At 46.4% G+C, this 26,838-nt stretch overlaps 1 protein-coding gene across 4 annotated transcripts in view; it reads left to right on the top strand.

The window, feature by feature from the left end:
• The first annotated feature begins 794 nt into the window (after window positions 1-794).
• PALM2AKAP2 (PALM2 and AKAP2 fusion) overlaps window positions 795-26,838 on the top strand; it is a 238,021-nt gene continuing 211,977 nt past the window's right edge. For 2 of the 4 annotated variants that reach the window (XM_033173327.1, XM_033173326.1), the window contains exon 1: window positions 796-986. In XM_033173327.1, the coding sequence (XP_033029218.1) occupies window positions 942-986 (45 nt within the window). In that variant the 5' untranslated portion in view covers window positions 796-941. Of the gene's footprint in view, window positions 987-26,838 lie in introns of all 4 variants that reach the window. The other 2 variants (XM_033173325.1, XM_033173328.1) reach the window with 2 other exon arrangements.

Below are 26,838 nucleotides of genomic sequence, written 5' to 3'. Positions count from 1 at the left end.
ACAGTTTAGGCTGCTGAATGGAAGACAGCAAAATTGCAGCTGATGTTCGGGTTTGGAGGTTGTAGGACAACACACAGGGTGCAACAAGGACTGAGAGATTGTGGGGGGAGAGGGGGCCTCGTTTAATCTCACTGTACAGTGACGATAAAGTATTTCTATCTATTTCTATCTATTTGGAGAGATTCCACATGGCTCAATAGCTGTTGAGTGGCAGAATGCCACATCCTATTATTATTATTATTATTATTATTATTATTAATCCAACTTTCCCTCCACCTCCTCCCTGAAGCTTCCTTGCAAAGCTGTGCTGTGTGTCGTAGCTGGGCTGCCTTCCTCCCTCCCTCCCTCCCTCCCTCTCTCTCTCTCTCTCTCTCTCTCTCTCTCTCTCTCTCTCCCCCTCCGCCGTTTCATGCAGGTTCTGATTACTATGTACGCTGCTGATGTCAAGCCTCCTTGGGTTGACCCAGCACTCCAGAGGAGGAGCGAAGGCGTTGCGAGACGTCAAGAGCTCCCCCCCACCCCAGACACCAACAAAAAATTACAGCCATGAGAGCCATCCTCTTGGACTCAGCTGCTTTCAGAGCACATACATGGCTTGTGTGACAGCAACAGTGCACAGAAGCAGCAGCGACAGCAACAGCAGCAGCAATGAAATGCAGCTAGCAGCAGCCCTACGGCTGGGAGGCAGGAGGCAGGCAGGCACCAGTCTGGTCCCCGTGGTTGGAATTATCTTCCCCTGAGCCTGTATGCGGTGTCTCTCCAGCTGTGCCTGCTTTTTAAAAATTATTACTATTATCATTATCACGGCTAGGATCCTGCTCGGCGTTTCTTTCCAAAGACTCTTGTGGCTTAACTCGGGCGTGCTACTCCCTGGGTGACTGCAGTGTCTTCCCCCCCTCCTCCTCCCTCACTCCTCTTCTGCTGCATCCTTCTCTCCCAGGATGGCGGAGGCTGAATTGCACAGGGAAAGGCTACAAGCTATTGCAGTAAGTCTGCTTCATTTTCCTCGGCTCTTTTGTCTGTGGATGGGGGAAAGAGAGAGAGAGTGTGTGTGTGTGAGAGAGATGAGATAGCAGAAGAAGAAAAGGGTGCTCAGGATTCCAGCACATGCATCGGACGCAAATGGCAAGCTTTAGATACGCAGGCTCTGGTGAAGTTGTGCCGAGTTCATCTTTCTTTCGTTTGTTTACTCCATTGCTTTGTAGCAAACAAATGCCTTGACTTGTAGAGCATGACAGATCGGGTTCTGGTGGATTTGTACTTCCCAGACACCGGCTTTCTTATCATGTATCACAGCATGCTTGAAACACCCGTGGAAGAGCAGAGGAAAAGCAGGAGGGAGAAATACTATCCACTTCCAGCACAAAAATATCAGTGCGCTGTGGAAATGGTTGGCAGATGGCTTGGAATTGGAACAGTGGTCACTGGGGGGGCAGGGGGCGGACTGACTTATTTTATGTTCAAGACAGGTGCAGGGCGTTGTTTTTTTCTGGATCAAAGCCTGCAGCACTTTGGCTCAAACAAAAACTATACCACTGCTGTAGTCGTGGTAAGAATTTTTAAGCCAAGTCAAATATAAATCGTATTAATGGTCAGTTTTCAGTGCAACCATAGGCACGCCTTCCCAGAAGGAAGTCCCACTGAGTTCAGCTCCCTGCTGAGCATGTGTAGTAGGATCGCAGACTAAATAGCTGATCTTCTTGACTGTGAATTGTAACCTCATCTGTTCAGCTTAATAGTTCCCATCAGTTGCGTTAGGTCAAGTCAAGACATGCGCTTACGGGAGTTCCAAGGGTTTGTTGCTTTTCGGTAGCGAAGACGCCTTTCACAACAGCCCTCACAAGCATTTTTCAACATCCTGAAGGTCCCATAAGTGGGAACCCATCATGCACACATGAGCTGTAAATGCTCCAGCACATTTCAAGGTTCCGGATAGCACATGTCCAGCACATGTCACCACAATATGGTGTGAACCAGGAAGTGATGGGTCACCATCTGAACATGTATTGGAACATTCACTGGTCCATTTCCCATGATTAAAAAAAACCCAATTCTAATAGAAAATGCAGCCTTGTGGTATCTTCACCACAAAAGCACCACTACGTGACTCACTTTTTCAAGTAGTTGCACAGTGCAAGTTTCTTCACTGACGTTAATGTGAATGGCCCTGTTTGTTTTCTACAAGCGATCATCTCTTGGGGAGGGGAAGAGTAATCAAAGGCGGAGAGTTTGGGCTCCCCTCTTCATTAAGGACCACAGTCCCTTTCTATGTGCCCCGAGAAACATCAGGCAAGAGCGGTGAAGGTCGCTGAAAGGAGATGTGAGCCTACAGTGTGATGAAATAGCCCCTGAAAGCATTGTTTTCTGCTTAGGCAATTAAAGTCTAAGTTGCACTGCATCACAGCGATGCCAATCTGTTTCTGCAGAAGCCCAGACAGCGAAATTAATAATCTGACTCTTAGGACAGTATTTTGAAACTGGACTGGCATTTTCTTTTATTTATTTATTTTTAAATTCTCTTTGTCTTAAAATTATTCCTGGGGGAAAACTTTAACTTGAATCAAAATGATTGCAATGCTCCCAGAGAGCCACGCTGTTGTGCTTTCTGCTCATCGGCTATCCCTTCCTGACCCTGTCCTTGAGGTAGCCCATGAGCTTCATCCAACTAACAGTAGGGAGGTTTTCCTCTGCACTCTGAGGAACTGATATGCTTAATGGAGCAAAGCTAGAGGCTCAGAAGGGCTTGGCTCCGTACATGCGGATGTCTGTGCATCTCAGGTCTGAAGCGAGAAGGCTGAAAATGACTCAGGCCCCTTGGTTTTCAGGAACTCTGCCAGAGTGTTGCCAATGATCAACAGATGTTGTGTTTTACTTAGAGCTGCCCCCAGATGGATTCTATATTTCCTTTGTAGACATAGGAATGGCTTCTGCTCTCGTTACTCTGAGAAGCTGTTTTTCTTAGGTCAGTTAATCCACTAATGCATGCCTTTTAAATTTAAAAATCTGCAGGTCTACTGTGCATTAAATCCTTTGAAATTCTTCCCGGAAAACATCAAAAAAGGTTCCACTTGTTGGGGAACAAAACAAAACAAAAAGTCTGGTGATTTAAAGTGTTTAATATTTTAGCTTTTAAGAAGGAGGCAACTCATAGCTGTCAACTTTTCCCTTTCTTAAGGGAAATTCCCTTATTCCGAATGGGATTCCTCGCAAGAAAAGGGAAAAGTTGACAGCTTTGAGGCAAGTGTGTGTGTGCTTTTTCCTTCTAAAACTCAACGCCAAGTCTCCAAGCCTTATTTATGCATAAGGAACTCACTGTGCTTTGAATTAACTTGTTCAATGTACTTTAATAAGGCACTAACAAGTCGGTCTTAAGGTTTCCTGTGAACAGATAAGCAAAGACAGACGCTCCTCCAAACAATATGTTTATTGAGCGTTCATCCTGATTTACTTGCACAAAGCTTATCCTTAGAGTCTAGTGAAGACCCCTGACCATTAGGTCTAAGTGTGGACGACTCTGGGGTTGTGGTGCTCATCTTGTGTTACTGGCCGAGGGAGCTGGTGTACAGCTTCCGGGTCATGTGGCCAGCATGACTAAACCACTTCTGGCGAACCACTGCAGCACAAGGAAACACCATTTACCTTCCCGCTGGAGCGGTACCTATTTATCTACTTGCACTTTGATGTGCTTTCAAACTGCTAGGTTGGCAGGAGCAGGGAATGAGCAACGGGAGCTCACCCCGTCGCCGGGATTCGAACCACTGACCTTCTGATCGGCAAGCCCTAGGCTCTGTGGTTTAGACCACAGTGCCACCCACGTCCCTATGCTTAGAGTCTATCTGGTCTTTATTGAAACAAAATTAAAAATTAAAAAATTCCTTCCAGTAGCATCTTAGAGACCAACTAAGTTTGTTCTTGGTATGAGCTTTCGCGTGCACACAAAAGTTCATACCAAGAACAAACTTAGTTGGTCTCTAAGGTGCTACTGGAAGGATTTTTTTAATTTTTAATTTTGTTTTGACTATGGCAGACCAACACAGCTACCTACCTGTAACTGGTCTTTATTGAGCATTTGTTCTGATTTGTTTGCACAACGAGCATTCGTACATTTCCTTGCAAGGTGTGTGCACATCTTCCTGCTAACCATTAATTCATTCCACTCTTTTGAGTGCATTTCCCCATTGCCCTTAACAGCAAAAACTGTGCTTCTTTTTAAAAATTCATTTGTTTTGCTAGAGCGGCAGAGCACTGTAGTCCATTTAATTGCACAAACTGAAATTTCTCAGTACGCATTTGAATCCCTCCCACAAAATACTGATAGGCTGGAGATGCCTCAGATGTCACAAGACAGAACACTACTGGTTGGTGGGGGGGTGGTTATTAGTGGGAATCAGTAAATAGGAAACTGTAATTTTGACTCTCCCTCCCCCCAGCACAACTGAGATCACGTTGCTCACACTAAACTTATCTTGAAATGAATGGGATCCGAGGCCTCGTTCTGCCTGTAGTCCAGTTCAAATAGCTGTGAGCAGTGTCTTCTTAGAGAGGTGGGTAAGCAGTCATGTGACTGACCCTTCTCTCATACACATAATATGGTCCTTTCCCCATTCACAAGTTGGTGGGCGGACTGCTGGCAGGGTGTGTGTGTTAAAGTTCAAGGGAAGGATCAACCGTTCATGTATGTCACCTTTCCATAAGACAGTATCCAAGACAGGTCACTTCATATCAAGGTAACAGCATTAAGCATTCAAAATCATTGTACGAACAATTACACATAAATATGATATCAGTAAGTAAATACAGTGGAACCCCAGGTTACGCACGCGATCCGTTCCGGGTCGCCATGCGTAACACGGGCGTGCATATCCCAAACGCATGGGGGGAAACTGAAAAACCAGAAGTAGCGTGATTTGAGCGCTTCTGCACATGCACAAAGTGCACAGAAGCATTCTGTGCATCCAGGGGTAGCGCACGCTCCGGAAACGCTTCCGGGTTGCGGGAATTCTTAACTTGAACGTGCACAACCCAGGGTGTACGTAACCCAGGGTTCCATTGTACAAGAATATCAGCCACCCAACCAAACAATCCATTCAACTAGGTATTAAATCTTACAAATTAACTTTGTTGTTGTTTAGTCGTTTAGTTGTGTCCAACTCTTCGTGACCCCATGGACCACAGCACGCCAGGCACTCCTGTCTTCCACTGCCTCCTACGGTTTGGTCAGACTCATGTTGGTAGCTACAAGAACACTGTCCAACCATCTCATCCTCTGTCATCCCCTTCTCCTTGTGCCCTCCATCTTTCCCAACATCAGGGTCTTTTCCAGGGAGTCTTCTTTTCTCATGAGGTGGCCAAAGTATTGGAGCCTCAGCTTCAGGATCTGTCCTTCCACTGAGCACTCAGGGCTGATTTCCCTAAGAATGGATAGGTTTGGTCGTCTTGCATTCCATGGGACTCTCAAGAGTCTCCTCCAGCACCATAATTCAAATTAACTTATTCCAAGGTTAAAGCCAAACAGCACAGAGTATAAAGCCAAACATGAAAATGTGCTAGACAGAAGGTCAACTAGCAGCATAAAACCATCCAAGCATTTGCTGGGAATCACCCCTCTCACTCGCTGCATCCTTCCCTGCTATTCTCACCTGGGTCTACTCTCTCAGTCCCTTCCTCATTTCTCACCTAGGGAGATACTGTTCCTCTTCCATGTCCCATATTCACTCACATTTTCAACGTCTGACTTTCAATGTCTCCCATGCAGCTTTTCCAGCACTGTCCTCCAGGCAACAGGCTTCACAAAGCTCCAGGGCGGTTGGGAGGGGCAAGGCAGAGGCATAAGATCCTTGCAGCAGGTGGAGTTGTCCCTCATAATCTCAAATCAGCCAAGGCCTGGTTGGGTTGGCGTTCTTTGGCAAAGGCCATTGATGATCTGTATTGAATTTATCTACTCTTCATTTCTATGCCTATTTATGCTGGCCCACAGCATGCAATTAGATTCTTTTTTTTTTAATAGGAATTTATTGGTTTTACAACAAACAACAGACATATATAACCCCCACATTGACCCAACACCCAACTAAAAATAGACAAATACAAAAACGCCAATAATTCTTCTTATGCTATAAGAAAAAAAAAATCTTTGGTTGAATCTTACTACAGACTTCCCCTGCCTTTTCACCTTCAGTTCTAATCCTAAATATTACTTTAATAACATCATATACCATCATAATCTTGAATTAAAATCTAAAACATTCTTCTTAACAAATCTTGTTTTATAATAAACAATATTTTCCCGTTCTTATCTTAACATAAGTCGAATCATGTTATAACTTCGTATAAATTCCACACAAGATTCTAATTCTTAACCCATTATTTTCAATATGTCATAACAAAAAATCTTCATTCACTATAACTGCTGTTAATAACAAAAATTTAAACACCTCTTTTCTTTATCTCAAACTTAAAGTCTTAACACACCGGTTTCAGGTTACCATAATAAGTCCCTTTTATCCTTTTACCCTTAATACCTCTCACCCTATCCCCCTTCTGTCCATTTTTGGTCGTCTTTCTCCAGAGCCGCTCCTCGAGATATCCTTTTTCTTTACAGATCCACAGATCCAGACTAAGTCCAAAACAGTCCTTGCACAGAGCATCCGGGTATGCACCTTTTCTTCCGGCCTCTCCAATTCATCGTCCCATTCTTCTTTTATTTGTAGACAAAAACATATAATTTTCACCTTCGCTCCCGAGCTCTCACCTCGAGAGTTAGATATAACAATTCTCTCCGTCCTGGGTCTGCCACCCCCAAAGGACGGTCCATTTCTCCGGAGTTGCCAGATCCTTCCATCCTGTTGTTCAATCAATCCCTTCAGTTCCGTGCCAAGGTTCACTTCCAATGCAACCATTTCCTGTGAAGTCTCCTCTGTGGGATATAACTTTTCTGACATATGACAATTCAATATTTCCAATTTTCTGTTAAGCAGTTCCAGTCTCAATAAAATAATCCTTTCTTCATCACTCATTTCACAGTTCATAGCCAAATCAAGAACAAAACCGAGCATGGCAGAAGCGGGCATAGGTGTCAAATTGCAGTTTCGATTTTCAGACTCCTCCATCTTAATACCAGTAACTTTCCACTCAGTCACAGTCCTTCACAGCCATTTTCCCTGAGTCCAGGGTGTAAGAACCACAAATTTTAAAAAGAGATATTGTCCACCAATTTATTCCACAAAGAGAAATCCAAAAAGCCTCACATGTCAAACTTCAGATACTTTGTAGCCATCGCTGTAACAGCAGTCTCTTAAACTGGTTATTTTCTATCCCTCTGGAGGGAGAAAGGCAGGCTCCCTTTCCAAATATCGCCCAGGTCGTCCAAAAAGCACAAAAGCAAGTCTAATCCAATACTCACGACCACCGGGATTCTTAAACTCCAGATTTGACAGGTAGAACTTTGACGCTCATCGCGGGGGCAACCGCCGCTTCGCGTCCCGGTTGGGGCATGTCCCCTGAAGCCCGGCTCCGTTTCCCCTTCACCCCCACTCCCCCCTTACAGGGGGAGCGAGGGAAGGGTTCGGAGCCACAATGGGCATAGCCGGGGAGCCCAGGGTGCGGGACGCTCTTCCCGCACCCCATCGGAGCCCCGCTTTGCTGTAGCGGGGCTCCAACCCCCGGGGCGGACTGGGTCGCCTCGCAGCCGAGGCAGCCCACGACTGCTCCGCAATGGCGTCGCCGCCGGAAGTCAGCATGCAATTAGATTCTGATACAGTGCACTTTCTTTCTAGCTCCCCCAGAAGCTCAGTGGTAGAGGATCTTGCCCAGGGTCAATTCTTAGTGTTTCTAGGTAGTGCTGGAAAAATCTCCAGCCTGAAACCCTAGAGAGTCAGTGTGGACAATACTGAGCTAGTGGGACCAGTGGCCTGACTCAATATAAGGCAATTTCTGAAGTTCCTAACAAGATTAGGAAAACCTCTATGGATTTTGCTGGTGCCTTGTCAGTTCAGTTACTGTGTATGCTGGTACATATAATGTCCTTTCAAAGCAAGGGGGGGTGAAACCAGGGTTGTTGGTTTTTTCCAGCCTGAACTCACTGGAACGCAGTTCTGGCACCTCTCAGGTGGGATCCAGATCCAGCACTTCTCAGGTGGGCACCATTGTCATTCTAAGAGAACGAGGGAGGCATTCATGATGAGTTCCGGCACCTCTTTGTCCTGGACCTCAGTGTCCGGGCTGAACAATGGTGGTGGAGACGCTCCGATATACCTGAAGGGGTGTCTCCACTCCCATCGTTCAGCCCAGACACTGAGGTCCAGCTCTGAGGACCTTCTTGGCAGTTCCCTCACTGTGAGAACCAGAGAACCAGGCGGAGGGACTTCTCGGTAGTGGCACCCACCCTGTGGAACGCCCTCCCATCAGATGTCAAGGAAATAAACAGCTATCTGGCTTTTAGAAGACATCTGAAGGCAGCTCTGTTTAGGGAGGTTTTTAATGTTTGATGCTTTATGGTGTTTTAAATATTCTGTTGGCTGGGGCAATCCAGCCAGATGGGCAGGGTATAAATTATTATTATTATTATTATTATTATTATTATTATTATTATTATTATTATTATTCTAGAAAAAATAATATAAAACAAAATCTAAACCACTTATCTGGGTGTTAGCCCCATTAACCACATTTCCTAGTCTACTCAAAAACTTATATAGGCTTGTACAGTGGTACCTCGGGTTAAATACGCTTCAGGTTACATACGCTTCATTTTACAGACTCTGCTAACCCAGAAATAACACTTCAGGTTAAGAACTTTGCTTCAGGATAAGAACAGAAATCGTGCTCTGGCGGAGCAGCGGCAGCGGGAGGCCCCATTAGCTAAAGTGGTGCTTCAGGTTAAGAACAGTTTCAGGTTAAGAACGGACCTCCGGAACGAATTAAGTTCTTAACCAGAGGTACCACTGTACTGAAAAACTTTACTGCCATCTTTGAAGCAGTAAGTGCAACGGGCGGGGGGGGGGGGTTGACATTCGCCTAGTTTTCAGAACACTGACCAGGCATTCTCCAAATCTATTTCATCAAAACTTAGGGAAGGGGGGACGGAATTGCCCTGCAAATTCACTGAGCATCTATATGCCCTCAGTCATTGCTTCTTGTGAGCAACGGGCATGGGCATCGTTTGGTCATTTCTCTTGTAGGGACCAAACTATATTTTGTGGTTGCCTGAGTGAAAGGAGGAATAATTCCTATGGCCTTTTAAACCCAAAGCAATATGGCTTCAGTCTGCTCAGAGGTTTGGAATGCTAGAAATCATCCCCCCCAGGAGGTGGATTTCGTGTGCAGATGGCAACTGATGGCAGGGTGGACAGGTTCAGCCCCATGGCTTTGCACTTTATGGATGGCTTGGTGACCCCGTGAGTAATGTGAATCAGCAGTCATATAGGGATATTTTGCACTGGGTCACTTTTTGAAGGATTCTCACAGGAATCAGGGTAAGAAGCTGCTGCAGCTCCTCCTCTGATCTTTCCCTAGTTTGTGTTCCACTTCCTTGGGTCTACACACACACGCACCTCTGAAAGTATTATAGAGGTATACACATTGCTATTTTTTTTTTGAATCAATTTATTTATTAACATACATAAGCACATTGCTGTTACAGAATTTGTGCTTTCAAAAAAACAATTACTGTACGTGAGAGAAAGGAAACCAAGCATGGAATGAAAGAGGAAAGAGGGTGGGGAAAGAGGAAAGGTGTTTTGTTTTTGAGGGGGGGGGAGAGCCCACCCAGAGTCTCCCCTTGTCCCAGGCTCTCAGGGCAAATAAAGGCCTAAGGAGAAGGGTCTCAAATGGGCTTATTTCTGAAACAAGAGGGGCATTTGGGTGCAGAACTCTGGAGTATACACATTGCTATTTTTTGTGAAAAGGGGGGGGGGCAGAACTCACCATGAACCATGCATTGCACACTGCCTTACCCCTGTGATTGAGGGGGCCTGGGACTGTGCGACGTCAGCACACCCTGCAGCATGTGTGCATGGCGTAAGCATGCCCCACAATGTGCTCGCGGCATTTGCACACACCCCGCGATGTGCTGACATCACTCGCACACACTTCAGGGAATGCTGACGTGTCATGTGGATTCCCCGTGACGCGAGCACGCCCCACGGCATGCACACATGGCTGCTGAGGAACTGGGGGGGGTAGCCCATTCATCAGTAATTAGGAGCCCTGCCACTCAGCTCTCTTAAAGTAGCAATGGCGCCCGCCTGAGAGATCCAGCTGGGGGGGGGAGTCTTAAGTATGTATTTGCTGCAATGAGACTGGACAAACTTTTATTTTTTACACTTGTGCCTAGCTCTTTTTGCAGAGCTTGCCTATGGTTCTCAGGTAGACCCCAGGTGATGCTCAAAACCAGACCCATTTAGCTTCAGACATAGAACTCTTGTCGTATGCCTTCAGACCAATCTTTGGGCTCTTCGTATTGTGTGTATTATGGTACTTGTGTGCCGATAGTTAATGATGTAAGCTCCAGCGACACATATCGCCAAGTGACACATGTATGGCCAGTTACATTGGCTTCCAGCAGATGCGGGTGGCGCTGTGGGTTAAACCACCAGAGCCTAGGGCTTGCTGATCAGAAGGTCGGCGGTTTGAATCCCCGCGAAAAGGTGAGCTCCTGTTGCTCGGTCCCAGCTCCTGCCCACCTAGCAGTTCGAAAGCACGTCAAAGTGCAAGTAGATAAATAGGTACCGATCCAGCGGGAAGGTAAACGGCGTTTCCATGCACTGCTCTGGTTCACCAGAAGCAGCTTAGTCATGCGGGCCACATGACCCGGAAGCTGTACGCTGGCTCCCTTGGCCAGTAAAGTGAGATGGGCACCGCAACCCCAGAGTCGTCTGTGACTGGACCTAATGGTCAGGGGTCCCTTTACCTTTACCAGCAAACAGGCAATGCAGGATCTGGATGAAACTTGGTGGTGGTTTGATGGATCTTTGCAGCAATTCTTATAACTGTGTCGGAACAAACAAATGTGTTATGATAGGGAATAAACAAATTAAATCATGGAAGGTCCCTGTGAGACCAAGGGTGGATCTACACACAGGGGAAAAAACACTATAAATCAAACATAAATTAAATCGTTATAACAAAAGGGGGGAAAACCGACTATGTAAAATCACATAGAAAAGTTTTGTGCTCTACAGCGCCATCAGGTGTTGCATGTTTATAACAGATTCAAAACACTGTTTTTTTGCTAATGTAGAATGCTACCTTACCCAGCATACCTGCAAACCAAGGAATTATAAAGAGAATGTAAGTTCCAAGGAGTTTTGGCGAATGTATTTCTAATAAGCAGTAGAACTCCATCACCCAATGGCTTTTATTCTGTCAGTCAGTAGTCCCCATTGCGCTGCACTTGTAGCTGCTCCTATTCTAAGTGTGATGCAAACTCAGCTGCCTATAAGCTGCACACTTCAATTGCACAACACCTGTGTGAATTGATGCCTGTTAAGGCGAGAGCGATCTTCGTGAATGAAAAGAGGGCCTGGCCCAGTGGGCCTCAAACCCAGATACCTCTTGGTGTCCTTTACCAGGCAGGAGCCTTTCTGATTTGAAGCCGCCAGTCTGACTATGGCGCCTTTACTCAACTGATCAGTTTTGGAGGAGCGAATAATTAGTTCAGAGGTACTCAGGGTTATATCTCGCAGCAAGATGCCTATATAATTAAGATCTTGGAGCGGAGAGTAAAAGCAAGGTGTCTGTATAATTTATAGCTGAAATCAGCATTTTTGCAGCATTACTGTGCCCCCCCCTTTCAAAAACAAAAAAACAAAAGACATTTTGATGGTATGAACAAGAATGATTCCTGGACATGGGCAGAACATGGACTCCCAATACTGGAATCGCATCAACAGATTGATCATTAGAGGCTGTAGGTCAAAGGATGAGCTGCCTTGATTAAATCATCTGTCATGTTGCCGCGGTCAACAGAGACAGATGTTTAATATATGCAAGAGGTACCTTGCAAGTCTGCCGTTAATGTCTCAGCAGTAGTAGAGAGCATTCTCAGGATCAGGAGCTGTCAGCTTATGTAGATTTATAGCCATCCTGGCCACCGAAGGCTTGGCAGAGGCAACAACAGATTCAAGATCTGTATAGCATAAACTGGGCTTAAATTATTTCACAGACAAAGCACCACAATCCCCAACCCTCTGCTATCTCAGGGTCACATCATACGCCAGCCTTTTTTCAGCAAGTTATTCTTAAAACATCTCTCAGAAAATGTAATGGGAGAAACACTGGAAGAAACCAACTTACAGGGGTGCTCAATGCTGCAGGTCAGGCATCAGAAGACACATACAAAGACCATAGAAACCTGGAATTGTAGAGTTGGAAAGGAGCCCAAGGGTCATCTAGTCCAACCCCCTGCAACGCAGGAATCTCAGCTAAAGCTTCCAGGACAGATGGCCATCCAACCTCTGGTTGAAAACCTCCAATTAGGAGAAACAAAATAGACACACGAAAGCTCATACCAAAAACAAACTCAGTTGGTCTCTTAGGTGCTACTGGAAAGAATTTTCTATTTTGTTTTGACTATGGCAGACCAACACGGCTACCCACCTGTAACTCCAATTAGGAGAGTCCACCACCTCTTGTGTGAGTCTGTTTCACTGTCGAACAGCTCGGTCTTCCTGATTTTGAGTCGGAATCTCCTTTCTTGTAACTTGAATCCATTAGTTCAGGTCCTAGCCCAGGCTTCCTCAACCTCGGCCCTCCAGATGTTTTTGGCCTACAACTCCAATGATCCCTAGCTAGCAGGACCAGTGGCCAGGGATGATGGGAACTGTAGTCTCAAAACATCTGGAGAGCTGAGGTTGAGGAAGCCTGTCCTAGCCTCTAGACCAGGAGAAAACATCCTCCATGTGGCAGCCCTTGAGATATTAGAAGACTGCTGACCTATCTACTCTCAATTCCCTCTTTACCAGGGTAAACATACCCAATTCCCTCAACCATTCCTCATAAGGCTTGGTTTCCAGACCCTTGGTCATCTTAGCCACCCTCCTTGGCATACATTCCAGCTTGTCAACATCCTTCTTAAGTTGTGGTGCCAACCTTGGGTGTGCCTGGTGACCAGTCCCGCTGGTGTTTACAGTCCCAATGGCAAATGCTAGCAAGTAGTCCAGAAGTCCGATAGGTCAAGGAAAACTGTCCAGGTTCAATACAGCAAGCCCAGTCCAGCAGTCAGGCCAGGTTCCTGCCTCTGCAGCCAATCCAGGGTCTGGGAACTTGGAGTTCATTCCCCAAAAAATCACAGTGGAGCTCCTAGGACACCCATGCTGTGGTCCATCACCATGGGAAGTTGAACTAGCACAGCACCTCAACTCTACTTCACTTTTGCACTTTGAATGCTGATTGCAGCACCTGGGCATGGGATCCTCACCTGTCCTGAGCCTAATCACACCTCTTCCCAGAGCTAATTAGCCAAACCTGGCCAACTAGGGAGCTGGGCTGTCAGCCTTTACCTGCCTCCTGGAGGGTACCCCACCCCCTTTGCTCCCTACACCCAGGGCCGGATTTAGGTTCGATGAGGCCCTAAGCTACTGAAGGTAATGGGGCCCTTTAAATGTCCAGCTGTCCTTTGTCAACAACAAATTGTCACTGTTTTGTGTTGAATATATGCTATATGGTAATTTATGGACCTAATAGGTATCCAAAGCCATTTGCACATAACAAAATATGTATTTTATCAAAGTAATTGTTGAACTGAAATACAATTAAGAAGTATATTAATAGTGAAATAATTATTAAGCTCTAACTTAAAATAATTTTTTATTCATAACAAACTTAATAATGCAAACACTTTTTTTCCTTTAATTTTTTTTTGGGGGGGGGAGCCAAGAGAGTGGGGCCCTAAGCTATAACTTGTTTAGCTTATACGTAAATCCAGCACTGTCTACACCTCAGAGCCCGCTGTGTTTGAGGAGACAGGGCCCCTCTGCCAGTGTGCTGTAGTGGTTATGAGCGGTAGACTTGTAATCTGGTGAACCTGGTTTGCTTCCCCGCTCCTCCACATGCAGCTCCTGGGTGACCTTGGGCTAGTCACACTTCTCTGAAGTCTCTCAGCCTCACACACCTCACAGAGTGTTTGTTGTGGGGGAGGAAGGGAAAGGAGAATGTTAGCCACTTTGAGACTCCTTTGGGTAGTGATAAAGCGGGATATCAAATCCAAACTCTTCTTCACTCCTGTTCTCCGGCAGCCGCTAAGAGCTGCCCAAGGGAGGAGGCCAGTGATTCTTCTTCTTCTTCTTCTTCTTCTTCTTCTTCTTCTTCTTCTTCTTCTTCTTCTTCTTCTATGGTGATGGGTCCTCTGCTCCTCTGGCCTCCATCCCCTTGCCATCCCCTGTCACCCTATGAATGCTTCCTACACCAACCTCTCTTTCCCCATCCTCAGCTTGCCCCACTTTGTCCCAGTCCTGGCTACACCCCTTGCCAGGATCGTCTTCTGCCTCCCCAATCAATTGGCGAGTACAATACTGCATATATTGGGGAAAGCATGGGTCAAAATGCATATGTTAGTGAAAACAACGTACAGAAATGCATTAAATTACGGGGAAATGCTTTACAAAAATGGGCACACCAGTCAGAACTGTGTGCAAGAATGTGTTTATTCTGACATTAAAATTATGACATATTTTGTGAGGATGTTCAAAAATATAGCAAATTGTGCAGAAATGCAATTGGAGATGGGGCGGGGAATAGGAAGCTGGAGCATCAAAACTGAGAGATTTGCCCATCCCTACCTCCAACTGTGAATAAACTGAAGCTAGGGTTATTCTCATCCAGCAAAATCTTCCAGAATGACAAAATAATGTATAAAAGCCTGCCTCTTATTGCAGATCAGCTGCAGATCGCTCACCAATGTGTTTCCTATCATGACTGTTGCTGCAGTCTTAGCTATGTTTAAATCTATTGCTCTGCCTAGTGAATTGCTGGAATACCAGACTTTCCATTGCCAAGCCAAAAATATTTCGGCAGCTAACAATAAGACTTCCCTTGTCTTCTAGGAAAGGAAAGGAGGATCAATAACTGATGCACTGCTGCCTTTTGGGGAATCCTGTTCCATGGCAGTGCAGATCTTGTGTGTGAGTGACCTTGGGCAATCCACTGAGTTGCTTTGCAGTTTTTAAGTCCTCCTCTGTAAACCTTCGAAAATGAGTTCTTAACATCACAGTGTAAAATGTTTTTAAGTACGGAAAGATGCTCGAATCTTATAGTAACGCGAGCTATAAGTAGCCATCTCCTCGGAGTCACAAACAACCCGTTGCTGCAGAACGAATAGCAATGTTTACTCCAGTATTTTCCAAATTCAGTTAAGCTGCCAGAGATTTTTTAAAATTCTAAAACCAAATTCTTTTAATAGTCATGATTTCGGCAGCATTTGCATTTGTAGGGTGCTCTACTGCCTTTGCAAAGTTCATCATTTCAAAGTAAGTAAATATAAAGTAACTGTGCTTATCCCGTGTTACCGTAGAAGGCTGTGCCAAAGGTGGCACATGAATTCAAGCCCAACCAAATATTAGCTGGAACTAGGAGTATAACCATACTCCTTTAGAATAGTTCTGGAATGCCAGCATAGGCTGGATCTACGCACAGGGGAAAATTAAGTCATAAATTAAATTGTTATAACCAAAAGGAGGGAAAAAAACTCTATGTAAAATTGCATAGACAAAGTTTTGTGCTCTATAGCGCCATCTGGTGTCACATGTTTATAATGCAGTTATAATTATATAATTGACTGAGTGTAGCTGAGTCCATCATCTAGATCAGGCATAGGCAAACTCTGCCCTCCGAATGTTTGGGGACTACAACTCTCATCATCCCTAGCTAACAGGACCAGTTGTCAGGGATGATAGGAGTTGTAGTCCTGAAACATCTGGAGGGCCGAGTTTGCGTATGCCTGGTCTAGATGCTGTCAGTTCTACCCATGAGGATCATCTGCTTCTGCTTTCCTGGTCTGTTCCTTACCTGCAGGACTTGCACCAGAGATCAGTCAGGTCAGGCACGGGCCAAGGGTCTTGATGGCTCAGAAGGCCCCTCACCAGCCCGGCTGAGAAATTCATAGATCCATGCGCTATGGCACTGAATTGTGAGTAAACTAAAGTAGCAGTTGGCAGCTGTAGATGAAAAGTGTGCTTGGCTTCCATTCAAAAGCGGTATTGCCACTCACCCAACATAAAAATACAAAGGGGGGGGGCAGTGAGGAGGAAAATGATAGCTGCCAAAATGGTAGCAGTGGCAAAAGAAAAAGGAAAGTATAGCCACATTGTGTGTGTGTGTGTGTGTGTGTGTGTGTGTGTGTGTGTGTGTTGTGTGTTGGAGGAGTGGAGATGTATTGACAACACTGTGCCGTAGGCCCCCTGAAATTTAGTACCAGCCCATAATATCTGCCTCAGGCCTTCTGGGTTTTTCCTAGCCCATTCTAGCTCATCAAACTTGATCGTCCCTTATCTTCCTGATTTTCCCATGACTCTTTCCCTGGACTTTCCAAGTTCTGCCTTCATCCAATCAGATTCTGCTATGACTCTGCTTAATCTTGCTTTGGCCTGTCCTTGTCCAGTGTAGACCAGTGGGGTTTTTTGTTTTTTTAATAGTTAGCCATTCTAGCTAGCTAATGGCCTCTCTTTTCTTGTTGTAAATTTAGAAGTGTGAGATCCATTACTCCGAACAATTTCCTGCTTCTCATGTTTTAATTTCTGACCCTATGTCATAGGCAAGTTTATTTTTGCTGCGCGATAATTTAGAATTTCCTTGTGTAAAACAAATAAAGGGCCTTTTGTGTTTGTGCTTTGAAGGAGTAGCTAATGTAATCTGTCAAAGCCTTCCTTTGAGGTCGACTGAGATTGGAACGCTAATATCCTTTCCGTTTTTGGCAAATGCCTTCACATGCTTTTAGATATATTTCTTTTAAATAGCTGATCAGATTGTGCAATGCCACTATGGCTCCAGATACTACGGTTCCGTTTGCTGTGTGTGTGGCTTTTGTTAAGGGTCTGGCATTGATTTCTTCTCTTAGGGTTCCAGAATGTCATAGCAAAATGCACCCCAGTGTTCCGATTTGCAAAAAAAAAAAAACCAAAAACAAAACAAGCACACACACACACCAACTCTGATAAAAATTAAGGGCCCCATTATTGCTTTTGTGTATTCATGAAGACCTCACTCCTGTTTCAGGCAGGCAGGTGATACCAAACCTATTAAATCCTAGTATGCCGAACACTTGTGTGGCGATGGGCAAAAAGGAAGCGAGAAAATGCATTGCACACAAACACAAAAGAGTCTAAAATGGGGCACCAGTTTGCATTCAAAGTGCATATGACATATAGATGCAAATTTAGAAATAATTGCTGTACTGTAATTTAAATAGAAATAGAAGACATCTCACTGATAGGGAACAAAAATGCGACTAGGTGTTCTGTGCTGCCTGCTCGTTTTACTGTCCAGTGCTAACAGCTGACCAAAGCCCCACCTGTGGCTTTTTATGGGTCTTTGCTTTTAAAGAGGACTTGATCAGATAGCCCTTCAAATCGATGACACCTTAAAACAGAGGAATGTCCTCTGACAGCTGCAGAGAAACATACTCTGTGAAGGTTATCCTACCTGACTCTGAGACAACAATTGTCAGGAGCGAGCCGCCAGTAAAACACATTGTGCAAGTCGGAGTTGACTCTTTTTAGCAAAAACAAGATCTGCACAGACTTGGCGGAGCGTCAGGCCTGATGAGCCACAGCAGCTCATACCTGGTAGGTTTGGATCAGTTATGGAGACTGAAAGTCCTCACAGCCATCTGAGTAACCTCCTCTCCTGGGTTTCCCCCAAGCAATCGGAGACTGAGCCTCTGTGAAGTTAACCGCTCTTTTCACGCCTCTTCTGGTTCTGGAAGAGCAGAGGGGAGCTTGTGCCACTTCACCATCCTGACTCATCTCTGCCTCTTGGCCTCTCCTGTTTCAGCTTCTGCATCTGACTGTGGACTTCTCTCTGCCACAGACTCCCAGCTCACCAAGCCCTGTTACCTCTTCAGCTTCTGACACTTCCTCCTCCCAGTCTTTTCCCTCTGACCCCTCATTGTTGTCCCACCACCAATCCCTGGGCTCTGACCCTTCTTCCACTGGGGCTTCCCAAGCTAGTTCCTTCCACCATTTCTCTGTATGGGGCATTTTCAGGGAGAAGCAGCGGACAGGGTACGGTGCTTAATACCTTTTCCAACACTCTGCTTGTGCCTTCCATTTGGAGTAGGCGTTGTGAATTAGTGGACCTCCAGATGTTGCTAGACTACAATTCTCATCATCCTTGACCATTTGGCCATGCTGGCTGGGGCTGACAGAAGTCCATCATATTCTGGAGGGTCACAGGTTCTCTGATTGCAAGAGGATGACACTGCTCTTTAACACACACACACACACACACACACACACACACACACACACACTTCTGATCTTGCCAAATCTTGTTAGGAGAGCTTTCTCAGCGCAAATTGACTTTTGCTTGAAAGCTCATGCTGCAGCTCCTGGTGGCATTATAATAGTCAGTGTTCTGCAATCAAAATCAAATCAGAGCACATTTAAAGAATTTGGTGTAAGCTCTTAAGAACCATTGTGAGTCTGGGCTTTGCAGGCTTGGTATTCTTTGGGTACAATATTTTAGTAATCAGGTAATTTCTCCCTTCAGGGAAAAATGAGCACATGTACTTAGTCAGAGTGGGTGGTTATTTCAAGAGGCAATTCTGGCCACATTAAAAACCATTTCTGCAAGTTAAAAGCTATAGAAGAATTTCAGAGCAGCTTGCAGAGTGTACAAAGTAGTAATTCTCCCTTCTTCTCTGTAGATTTGTGTCTTCACTCCATATCAATTTAGTTAGATATTAGATCAGTTGTTTTTATTACCTGTGCGAAACAATCAGACGAAAACTCTAATGGGTTTTAAAGATGGAGAATGCCACAACACATTTTACCATGTGGGTATCTATTGCTGAAAATGTAACTCGGGGCTGAGGAACTTTTCACCCTCCAGAAGTTGTTTGACTCTCCTTTGTACGAGTGTTTTACATGTGAGGAAACAGAATGCTGGAATCTGGATGTGATTTGCCCACACCGCAAGAGAAGAGGGGAAGGAGTGGATCATAAGCACAAGGATCTTTCACATAAAGCTAAACCATAGTTTAGTGTTAACGTACAAATACAGCCATGATGTATGTTTGTATAGACTTAGCAAAACAACTTGGTTATTGGTAGCTAACATAGGGACCTCCAGATGTTGCTGGAACACAACTCCCCTCATCCTCGACCATTGGTTTTGCTGCCTGGGCTGATGGGACCCTCTAGTTTGGATTACTGCAATGCGTTATTCATAGGGCTGCCTCTGAAGGCAGTTCGGAAGCTTTAGCTGGTGCATAATTTGGTGGCAAGCATGGGCGTTGTGAGGGGGGCGGTGGGGGCGGTCCGCCCCAGGTTCCAGGGGAGGGGGTGACACTCCCCGCCAGCAGGCCGCGGAGTGGAGCCGCTCTGCCCTGCGGCCCGTCCAGGGTCTGCCCGCCGGCGCCACTATGGGGCTGCCCCGCGCGATCAGTGGCTCGTGGGGCTGCCCCGTCAGTGCTGCTTTAAAGCAGCATAGATGGGGAAGCCCCAGGAGCCGGCGCTCGCTCGACGGGTCGCCGCTGGAGCAGCAGCACCAGCGGGATGGACAGTCTGTCCTGACGCATGCGGCGCGACATCACGACGCATGTGTCAGGGCGCCCCACCCCCAGGCACACAAGAGGCTCCCTATGCCTCTGGTGGCCAGGTTGCTCACCTGGGACAAGGCAGTTTAAGCATATCACACCGATCGTGGCCCGACTGTACTGACTGCCAGTTAGTTTCCAGGCCCAATTCAAAGTGCTGGTTTTGACCTATAAAGCTTTCAATGGCTCAGGACCGCAATACCTCAAGGACTGACTCTCCCCATATATTAACTGTCCTGGACTCGTTGTTCATCATCTAAGGCCCGTCTCCGAGTTACTCCTCTACGTGAGGTCTGGAGGTTGGCAACACGAGAACGGGCCTTTTCTGTAGTGGCTGCCCATTTGTGGAATGCTCTGGCACCTTCGTTATATATGTTTAGGCAACAGGCGAAAACATTCCTCTTCAACCAGGCCTTTGACTGATTAATATCCTACAGCCTTTTAAATTGTATCTGTGGGAAGGGATCATTATTGTTTTGTTACTTTGGTTTCATTGTTTATTTGTGTTTTATCTTGTATTTTATTCTGTGAACTGCCCTGAGATCTCTTGATGGTATTGCCGCCAGAGCTGTACCTATTTATCTACTTGCACTGGCATGCTTTCGAATTGTCAGGTTGGCAGGAGTTGGAACAGAGCAACAGGAGCACACCCCGTTGTGTGGATTTGAACCACCAACCTTCTGATCGGGAAGCACAAGAGGCTCAGTGCTATAGAATACAGTGCCACCCGCGTCCCTTAAATAACTAGCGTCCAGCAATATTTGGATGACACCACAAAGGCTATCCTATATTCAGTGGCTGAGGAAGGCTCCGCGGTACCCGGGGCGGCGAAAGGAAACGCCCCGGGGGCGGAGCGTCTTGACGTCACATTGTGACGTCATGGCGGAGTGCCACCGCAGCTTCCATAGCCCCCTTTTGAGCTGCAGAGCGAAAAGCCGGCTCGTGGGGCTGCCGAGCAGGGGGGACGGAGGGAGCGGCGGCGCATGGGAGTGGCAGGAGGAGCTGCCGCTTGTCACCCCCATGCGCCGCCGTTCACTCCGTCGCCCGGGAGCAGCAGCGCTGCACAGACAGGGTGGCGGGGCTCCCCTTGGGGAGTGGCAGGAGGGGCCGCCGCTTGTCACCCCTCCCCTCCCCAGGCACCCAGGGCATAGCGCCCCCACTGCCCCCCCTAGCGATGCCCCTGCCTATATTACATGTTAGAGACACTACATGAATTATAACCAGACAGATACAAACTGTGTCCGTATGCAAAGTGGAGCTATAGAGTCATAAAGTTCCTGTGTTGTGCAGATCAGGTGTGTCTTAGCAAATTTGCTTCTCCTTTCCTCCTTGAGTAAACTGACCTATTTCATCTCGAGGGCTTTTTTTTTGAAACCTCTGGTGTAGGAAGCCAGCCACTTTAAAGGTTTCTATGAGCTGTGAAACTTCTGGAATCCGAATTCTTTACTCTGGCCGACATCCTAGAAAGCCGTCTGTGCTTGGACTTGACATTCTTGAAGTGTCAGGGCCCAAATAGCTTTATTCATTGGTCGCAGGAGAGCCCAGCAGTCCACTTGGAATTGCCTTGCCTCGTAGTGGGTAGCGGTGACTTCCACTCTGTCTGGTGTTTTGACTTCTGGAGCCGAATGGCACAGCTGTCAAGCAGCTGTGTTTCATTTATGTTTGAGAACAAGGCCCCATTGTCCGTCTCAAATATAATTTACCCCCCTCCCTTTCTCCCACGCTCCTCATTCATTATTATCCACCCTGCCTTCCTATACATTTTTGGCCACTTACAGGAAAAGTAGCAACGGAGAGAGACGTTTGCACTACGAAGACTGACATTCACATATTGTCAACATTTATCAGGAAGAAACTGCAGTCACGTCTGCATTTCTTTTGGCACAAGCCAGAAATACAATAAATTGGCTCAGAAACTGGCATAATTGAGAGTGGAGTCCTTTCCATATGTTTTCTGTACATAGAATGCATGTAGGGAGGTGGCATCACTGATGGATAGATAGATAGATATTTATTATTACGGCCATTGGCCCATTGTGATCAATGATGGAGGAAGGGGGAGCGGTGGGTGCAGTACGCCCCGGGTGTCATCCCTGAGGCGGGTGACATCGCCCCCCGCCCCCTGGGACGCTCACCATGGGTGGCACCCCCTTGGGACGTTTGCCACTCACCATGGGCAGCACCTCCCTGGGACGCCCACCGCTTGCCAAGGGTGGCTAGCCCTACCCCCGGGTGCACAGCATGTGCGCCGCTCCGGGTGCTGGAGCAGCTAGCTCCGCCTCTGGGTGGCATGGTGGCAAGATCTGCCCCACATCCACTTACTTCTTATCAATGTGGGTGCAAATACATGTACACTTGGGTGCATGTATGATCAGGGTTCGAAATTGTGCTCGGCCTGTGTGCATACAGCAAGACTCCTGCTGTAGCCCCCGTGTGTGGACAGTGGAGAGGCCAAGCTATCAGGGAAATGGCTGAGGGGCCTGGGGCCAGCAAACGTGGTCCCACTCTCCCCATCACATGAGGGCTATCAGGTGAGAGGGACCAAGCACCCAAACAGGGCTAGTGTGGTGCATTGTGAGTGAAGCTCCTACCTCCTCACACCCCTGCCTTCAGCCTTCAACTCACTAACTGACTTCAGGCAAGCCAATATCTCTCAGCGTCATATCTGCAGTACACAGATGATAACATAGGGCTTTTGTGAATGTTGCTGAGATACTCTGATGGATAGCTTGAGACAAATACTAAACAAGGCTTTGCAACGCATGTGTAACTTATCAGAAGAGAGGCCCATTGAGTTCAATGGAACTTACTTCCAGGAAAGTGAATTCAGCAGTCATGGACTTGGTCTTTCAAATTTCAGCAGCGCCCTGTGCAAGGCCAAAATGAATACAGTCGTACCTTGGTTTTCCAGCACCTTAGATCCCGAACGTTCTGCTTTGCGAACTATTTTTGGAAGCCGAACATCTGACGGGGCTTCTGCGGCTTCTGATTGGCTGCAGGAGCTTCCTGCAGCCAATCAGAAGCCGCACTTTGGTTTTCGAACGTTTTGGAAGTCAAACGGACTTCCGGAACGGATTCCGTTCAACTTTCAAGGTACGACTGTAACTTTGTTTCGTTTTTATAAGGTATTAAAAATGATCCCTAATTAATGCTTTTTTTCCTCAATATACTGTTCTGGGGTTATGTGTTTGTGTGTTTTTAAATAATCTTGAATGGGACTTGACCCTTGCCGTGTGCCTTGCTGCTGTGAGTCTTCAACTCTAAACTGTTGAAATCTGGTCCACTTCACACCTCCAGGTTCAGAAAGCCACTGGGTTGTGTTCACAAGCGGGACCTATTTTCTGCTGCCTCTGGTTGTCATAGGCACATACCGTATATACCCGAGTATAAGCCGACCCGAATATAAGCCGAGGCACCTAATTTCCCTACAAAAATGTGGGAAAGCTTATTGACTCAAGTATAAGCCGGTTCACCTTTGCCACTGTGGTAGAGGAGGAACGAGCAGCCCAAAGCAGCCCTTTGGGCTGCTCCTTCCTCTTCCTCCTTTGCTGCTGTGGAGCTCACCCCGTCGCAGGGTTTCGAACCGCCGTTCTTCTGATCAGCAAGCCCTAGGGCTCTGTGGTTTAACCCACAGCGTAATGTTCCCTTGTGTTATACAGAGAAGGCTGGGATCCTGTCCTGTTTAAGCAGGAGCCAGGGAAAGTGACCACCTGTGGGGTTTTAATACTTCCTTAACTGATAGGCTTTCTGCCTTCTGGGGTCTAAAGTTTGCATTTATGTGAGCAGTTCAGGAATGCAACAAGCTGCCTGGGGAGAGTAAAGAACCACCGTTCTTGTACACTTCTTAAGGAATGGTTGACTTGAGTATAAGCCGAGGGCAGCTTTTAAAGCACAAAAAGTGTGCTGAAAAACTAGGCTTATACTCAAGTATATACGGTAATAAATACTATCCTGCTTGCTTTCCCCTCCCCTCCATTTCTTTTTCCTTTTATTTCATCCTTGCCTCACTGAAAGAGCCAGCAGCATAAAGCCAAGAGTGACAAACCACAAGGCTCTTTTACCAACAACTTAATTTGTGGATTATTATTTTTTAAAAAAAATGCAGGTGGTTGGCCACCACAGCGATATACCGTATTTTTTGCTCCATAAGACGCACTTTTTCCTCCTAAAAAGTAAGGGGAAGTGCCTGTGCGTCTTTTGGAGCGAATGGTGGTCCCTGGAGCTGAATTGCCCAGGGGCCAAAAGAGGATCATGCTTTTTATTTTACAAAGAGAAAAGGGAGTGTTGAAAGGACCCCCTCAGCAGCTGATCAGCAAGAGATCGGAGAGAGATAAGAGTCCCAGCTCCCTTTCAGCCCCGCCCTCCTTTGTTGAATGTGCTGCAGAGGGAGGTTGTTTGTTTCCCCAGGACATGTGACTGGCTGATTAGATTATCTGTCTGGAAACTGTAGAAATGGCTCCCTTTCCTTAAGATTTTTCAGAAATGTGAGTTAAACCTCATAAAAATGGGGCTTTTCCTCTTTGCTTTTCCCCCTTTGCAAAAGGAGCTTTGCTTTCCCCCCTTTGCAAAAAAAGCTGCAAAACCTTTAGCTGATCCTCGGGAAAAAAACCAGAGCTTTTCCCTTTGCAAAAAAAGCTGCAAAACTTTTAGCTGATCCTTAAAAAAGCCTTTTGCCTTTGCAAAAACAGCTGCAAAACTTTTAGCTGATCCTCAAAAAAGCCAGGGCTTTTCCCTTTGCAAAACTTTTAGCTGATCCTCAAAAAAAAAAAAAAAAAAAAAAAAAACCACACACAAAAAACGGCTTTTAGAGGAGGAAAACCAGAAAAATATTTTTTCCCTTGTTTCCTCCTCTAAAAATGAGGTGCGCCCTATGGTCCGGTGCGTTCTATGGAGCGAAAAATACGGTACCTCAGAAGACCACAATCTGGGGGTAGCCAATGTGATGCTCTCCATATGTTATTGAACTTTAACACCCATCTGCCCCAGCTAGCATGGTCAATGGTCATGGATGGGAATGACTGAAAAAAATAATTCATGCAAATTCTCCAGGATTAAGGCGTGGATTATTTGTCTCCAGGTTTTGTCATAAAAAGAGCGAGCTGGATCAGGCCAATGACCCATCCAGTCTAACATCCTGTTCTTGCAGTGGCACCCCCCAAACAAAAAAAGTATCAAAATGCATTAAAATGTATATCTTATGGTAAAATATATTTAGAAATGCATACATGGATATAAAGAGTGCATTTAAATATATGTTTGTGGTAAAGTAGACGCGAAATATTTAAATACAGTTGTACCTTGGAAGCCGAACACCTTGGCTGCCAAAAAAATCGGCTCGCAAACAATTGAAACCCAGAAGTGAGTGTTCCGACTTTCGAACGATTTTCGCAAGCCAAACGTCCAGCCTGGCCTCCGCAGCTTATAATTGGCTGCAGGATGCTCCTGCAGCCAATCAGAAGCCGCACTTTGGTTTTCAAATGGTTCTGGGAGTCGAATGCACTCCCGGAACGCCTTCTGCTTGAGAACCAAGGTACCACTGTACCTATCTCAATATGACTTTTGTGCAGGTTTTGGTTTGTTTGTTGTTTGCTTTAAATCGCAGGTTGATGCAGAACTACGACAGATTAAAGAGCAGACATGCTCAAAGCATTTCCCATGCCTTTTGTATTGCCCCTCTCACACATGTTTAATTGCAGGAGGGCTGGCTGGGGTGGGGCACATGCAAAGATACAACAGGAGATCCTCCCAGTTGCTGAGAAGCATGGTTTTTACTGCAGATAAAGTGTTTTATTATTTCTAACCATGCAGCGATTTATCAGAGATGTCTTCATTTTCTAGTTCTAGATTGTAGGCTCCTCAGGGCAGCCGCCTGTTGCTTTTCTCTATGGTACTCTGTAAAGCACCTTTTAGGATAGGACATAAGAGCAATGACAGATCCTCCAAGCGTCCCCCTTTTTCCAGGGACACTCCTGGATTTACAGAAGCTGTCCCAGTTTCTGAATTGATCCTGGAACGTCCCGCTTTTCCTTAGGACGTCCCTATTTTCATCGGAGAAATGTTGTAGGGTGTGGAGTTATGCAACCCCTGAGCCAAGGAGATAAGTAACTACACAAACTTTAGAAGACACCTGAAGGCAGCCCTGTATAGGGAACCTTTTTAGTGTTGAATGTTTTATTATGTTTCTATATATGTTGGAAGCTGCCCAGAGTGGCTGAGGCAACACGGTCAGATGGGTGAGCAGCAGCAGCAACAACAACAACTTATTTAGTTAGTTAGTTAGTTAGTTAGTTAGTTCTACCCCGCCCATCTGGCTGGGTTTCCCCTGCCACTCTGGGCGGCTCCCAACAGAATATTGAAAATGCATTAAAACATCAAACGTTAAAAACTTCTCTAAACAGGGCTGGATTCAGATGTCTTCTGAAAGTCAGGTAGCTGTTTATTTCCTTGACATCTGATGGGAGGGCGTTCCACAGGGAGGGCCCCACTACTGAGAAGGCCCTCCGCCTGGTTCCCTGTAACCTCTCTTCTCGCAGTGAGGCATCGCCAGAGCATATGCCCGCGCTGCCCAGGGCGGGCGTGCTCCCAAGGGGGGTGGGGTGCAGAGGGTGCCCTCCCACGTGCCACAGTTCAGGGCAGAAGAAGGGCGGGGAAGCTGCTGCTCACTCTCCTCCTGCTCTCCACAGTCGAGTCAGACATGACCCGGCAACAGAGCTGCTGGGGCTGGGTGCATCTTGCCAAGGCTGAGGAAGGCTACTCTGAGAAGAGCTGCTGCTGCCGGGCGCGAGGTGTGCCCCCCACTCACCTGCCATTTTGTCACCCCCTCAGTCATTATACATGGGGCGGACCACACCCACCGCACCCCCCTTGCTACGCCTCTGCAATGAGGGAACCGCCAGAAGGCCCTCGACACTGGACCTCAGTGTCCAGACAGAACAATGGGGGTGGAAATGCTCCTTCAGGTATACTGGGCCAAGGCCGTTTAGGGCTTTAAAGTTCAGCGCCAACACTTTGAATTGTGCTCGTATTATGGACGTCCCTATTTTCATCAGAGAAATGTTGGAGGGTATGCAATAATTAACTATTGACAT

Source organism: Lacerta agilis, chromosome 16 (genome assembly GCF_009819535.1).
Source record: "Lacerta agilis isolate rLacAgi1 chromosome 16, rLacAgi1.pri, whole genome shotgun sequence".
Taxonomy (NCBI): domain Eukaryota; kingdom Metazoa; phylum Chordata; class Lepidosauria; order Squamata; family Lacertidae; genus Lacerta; species Lacerta agilis.
This window is presented reverse-complemented; position numbering and strand designations above follow the sequence as displayed.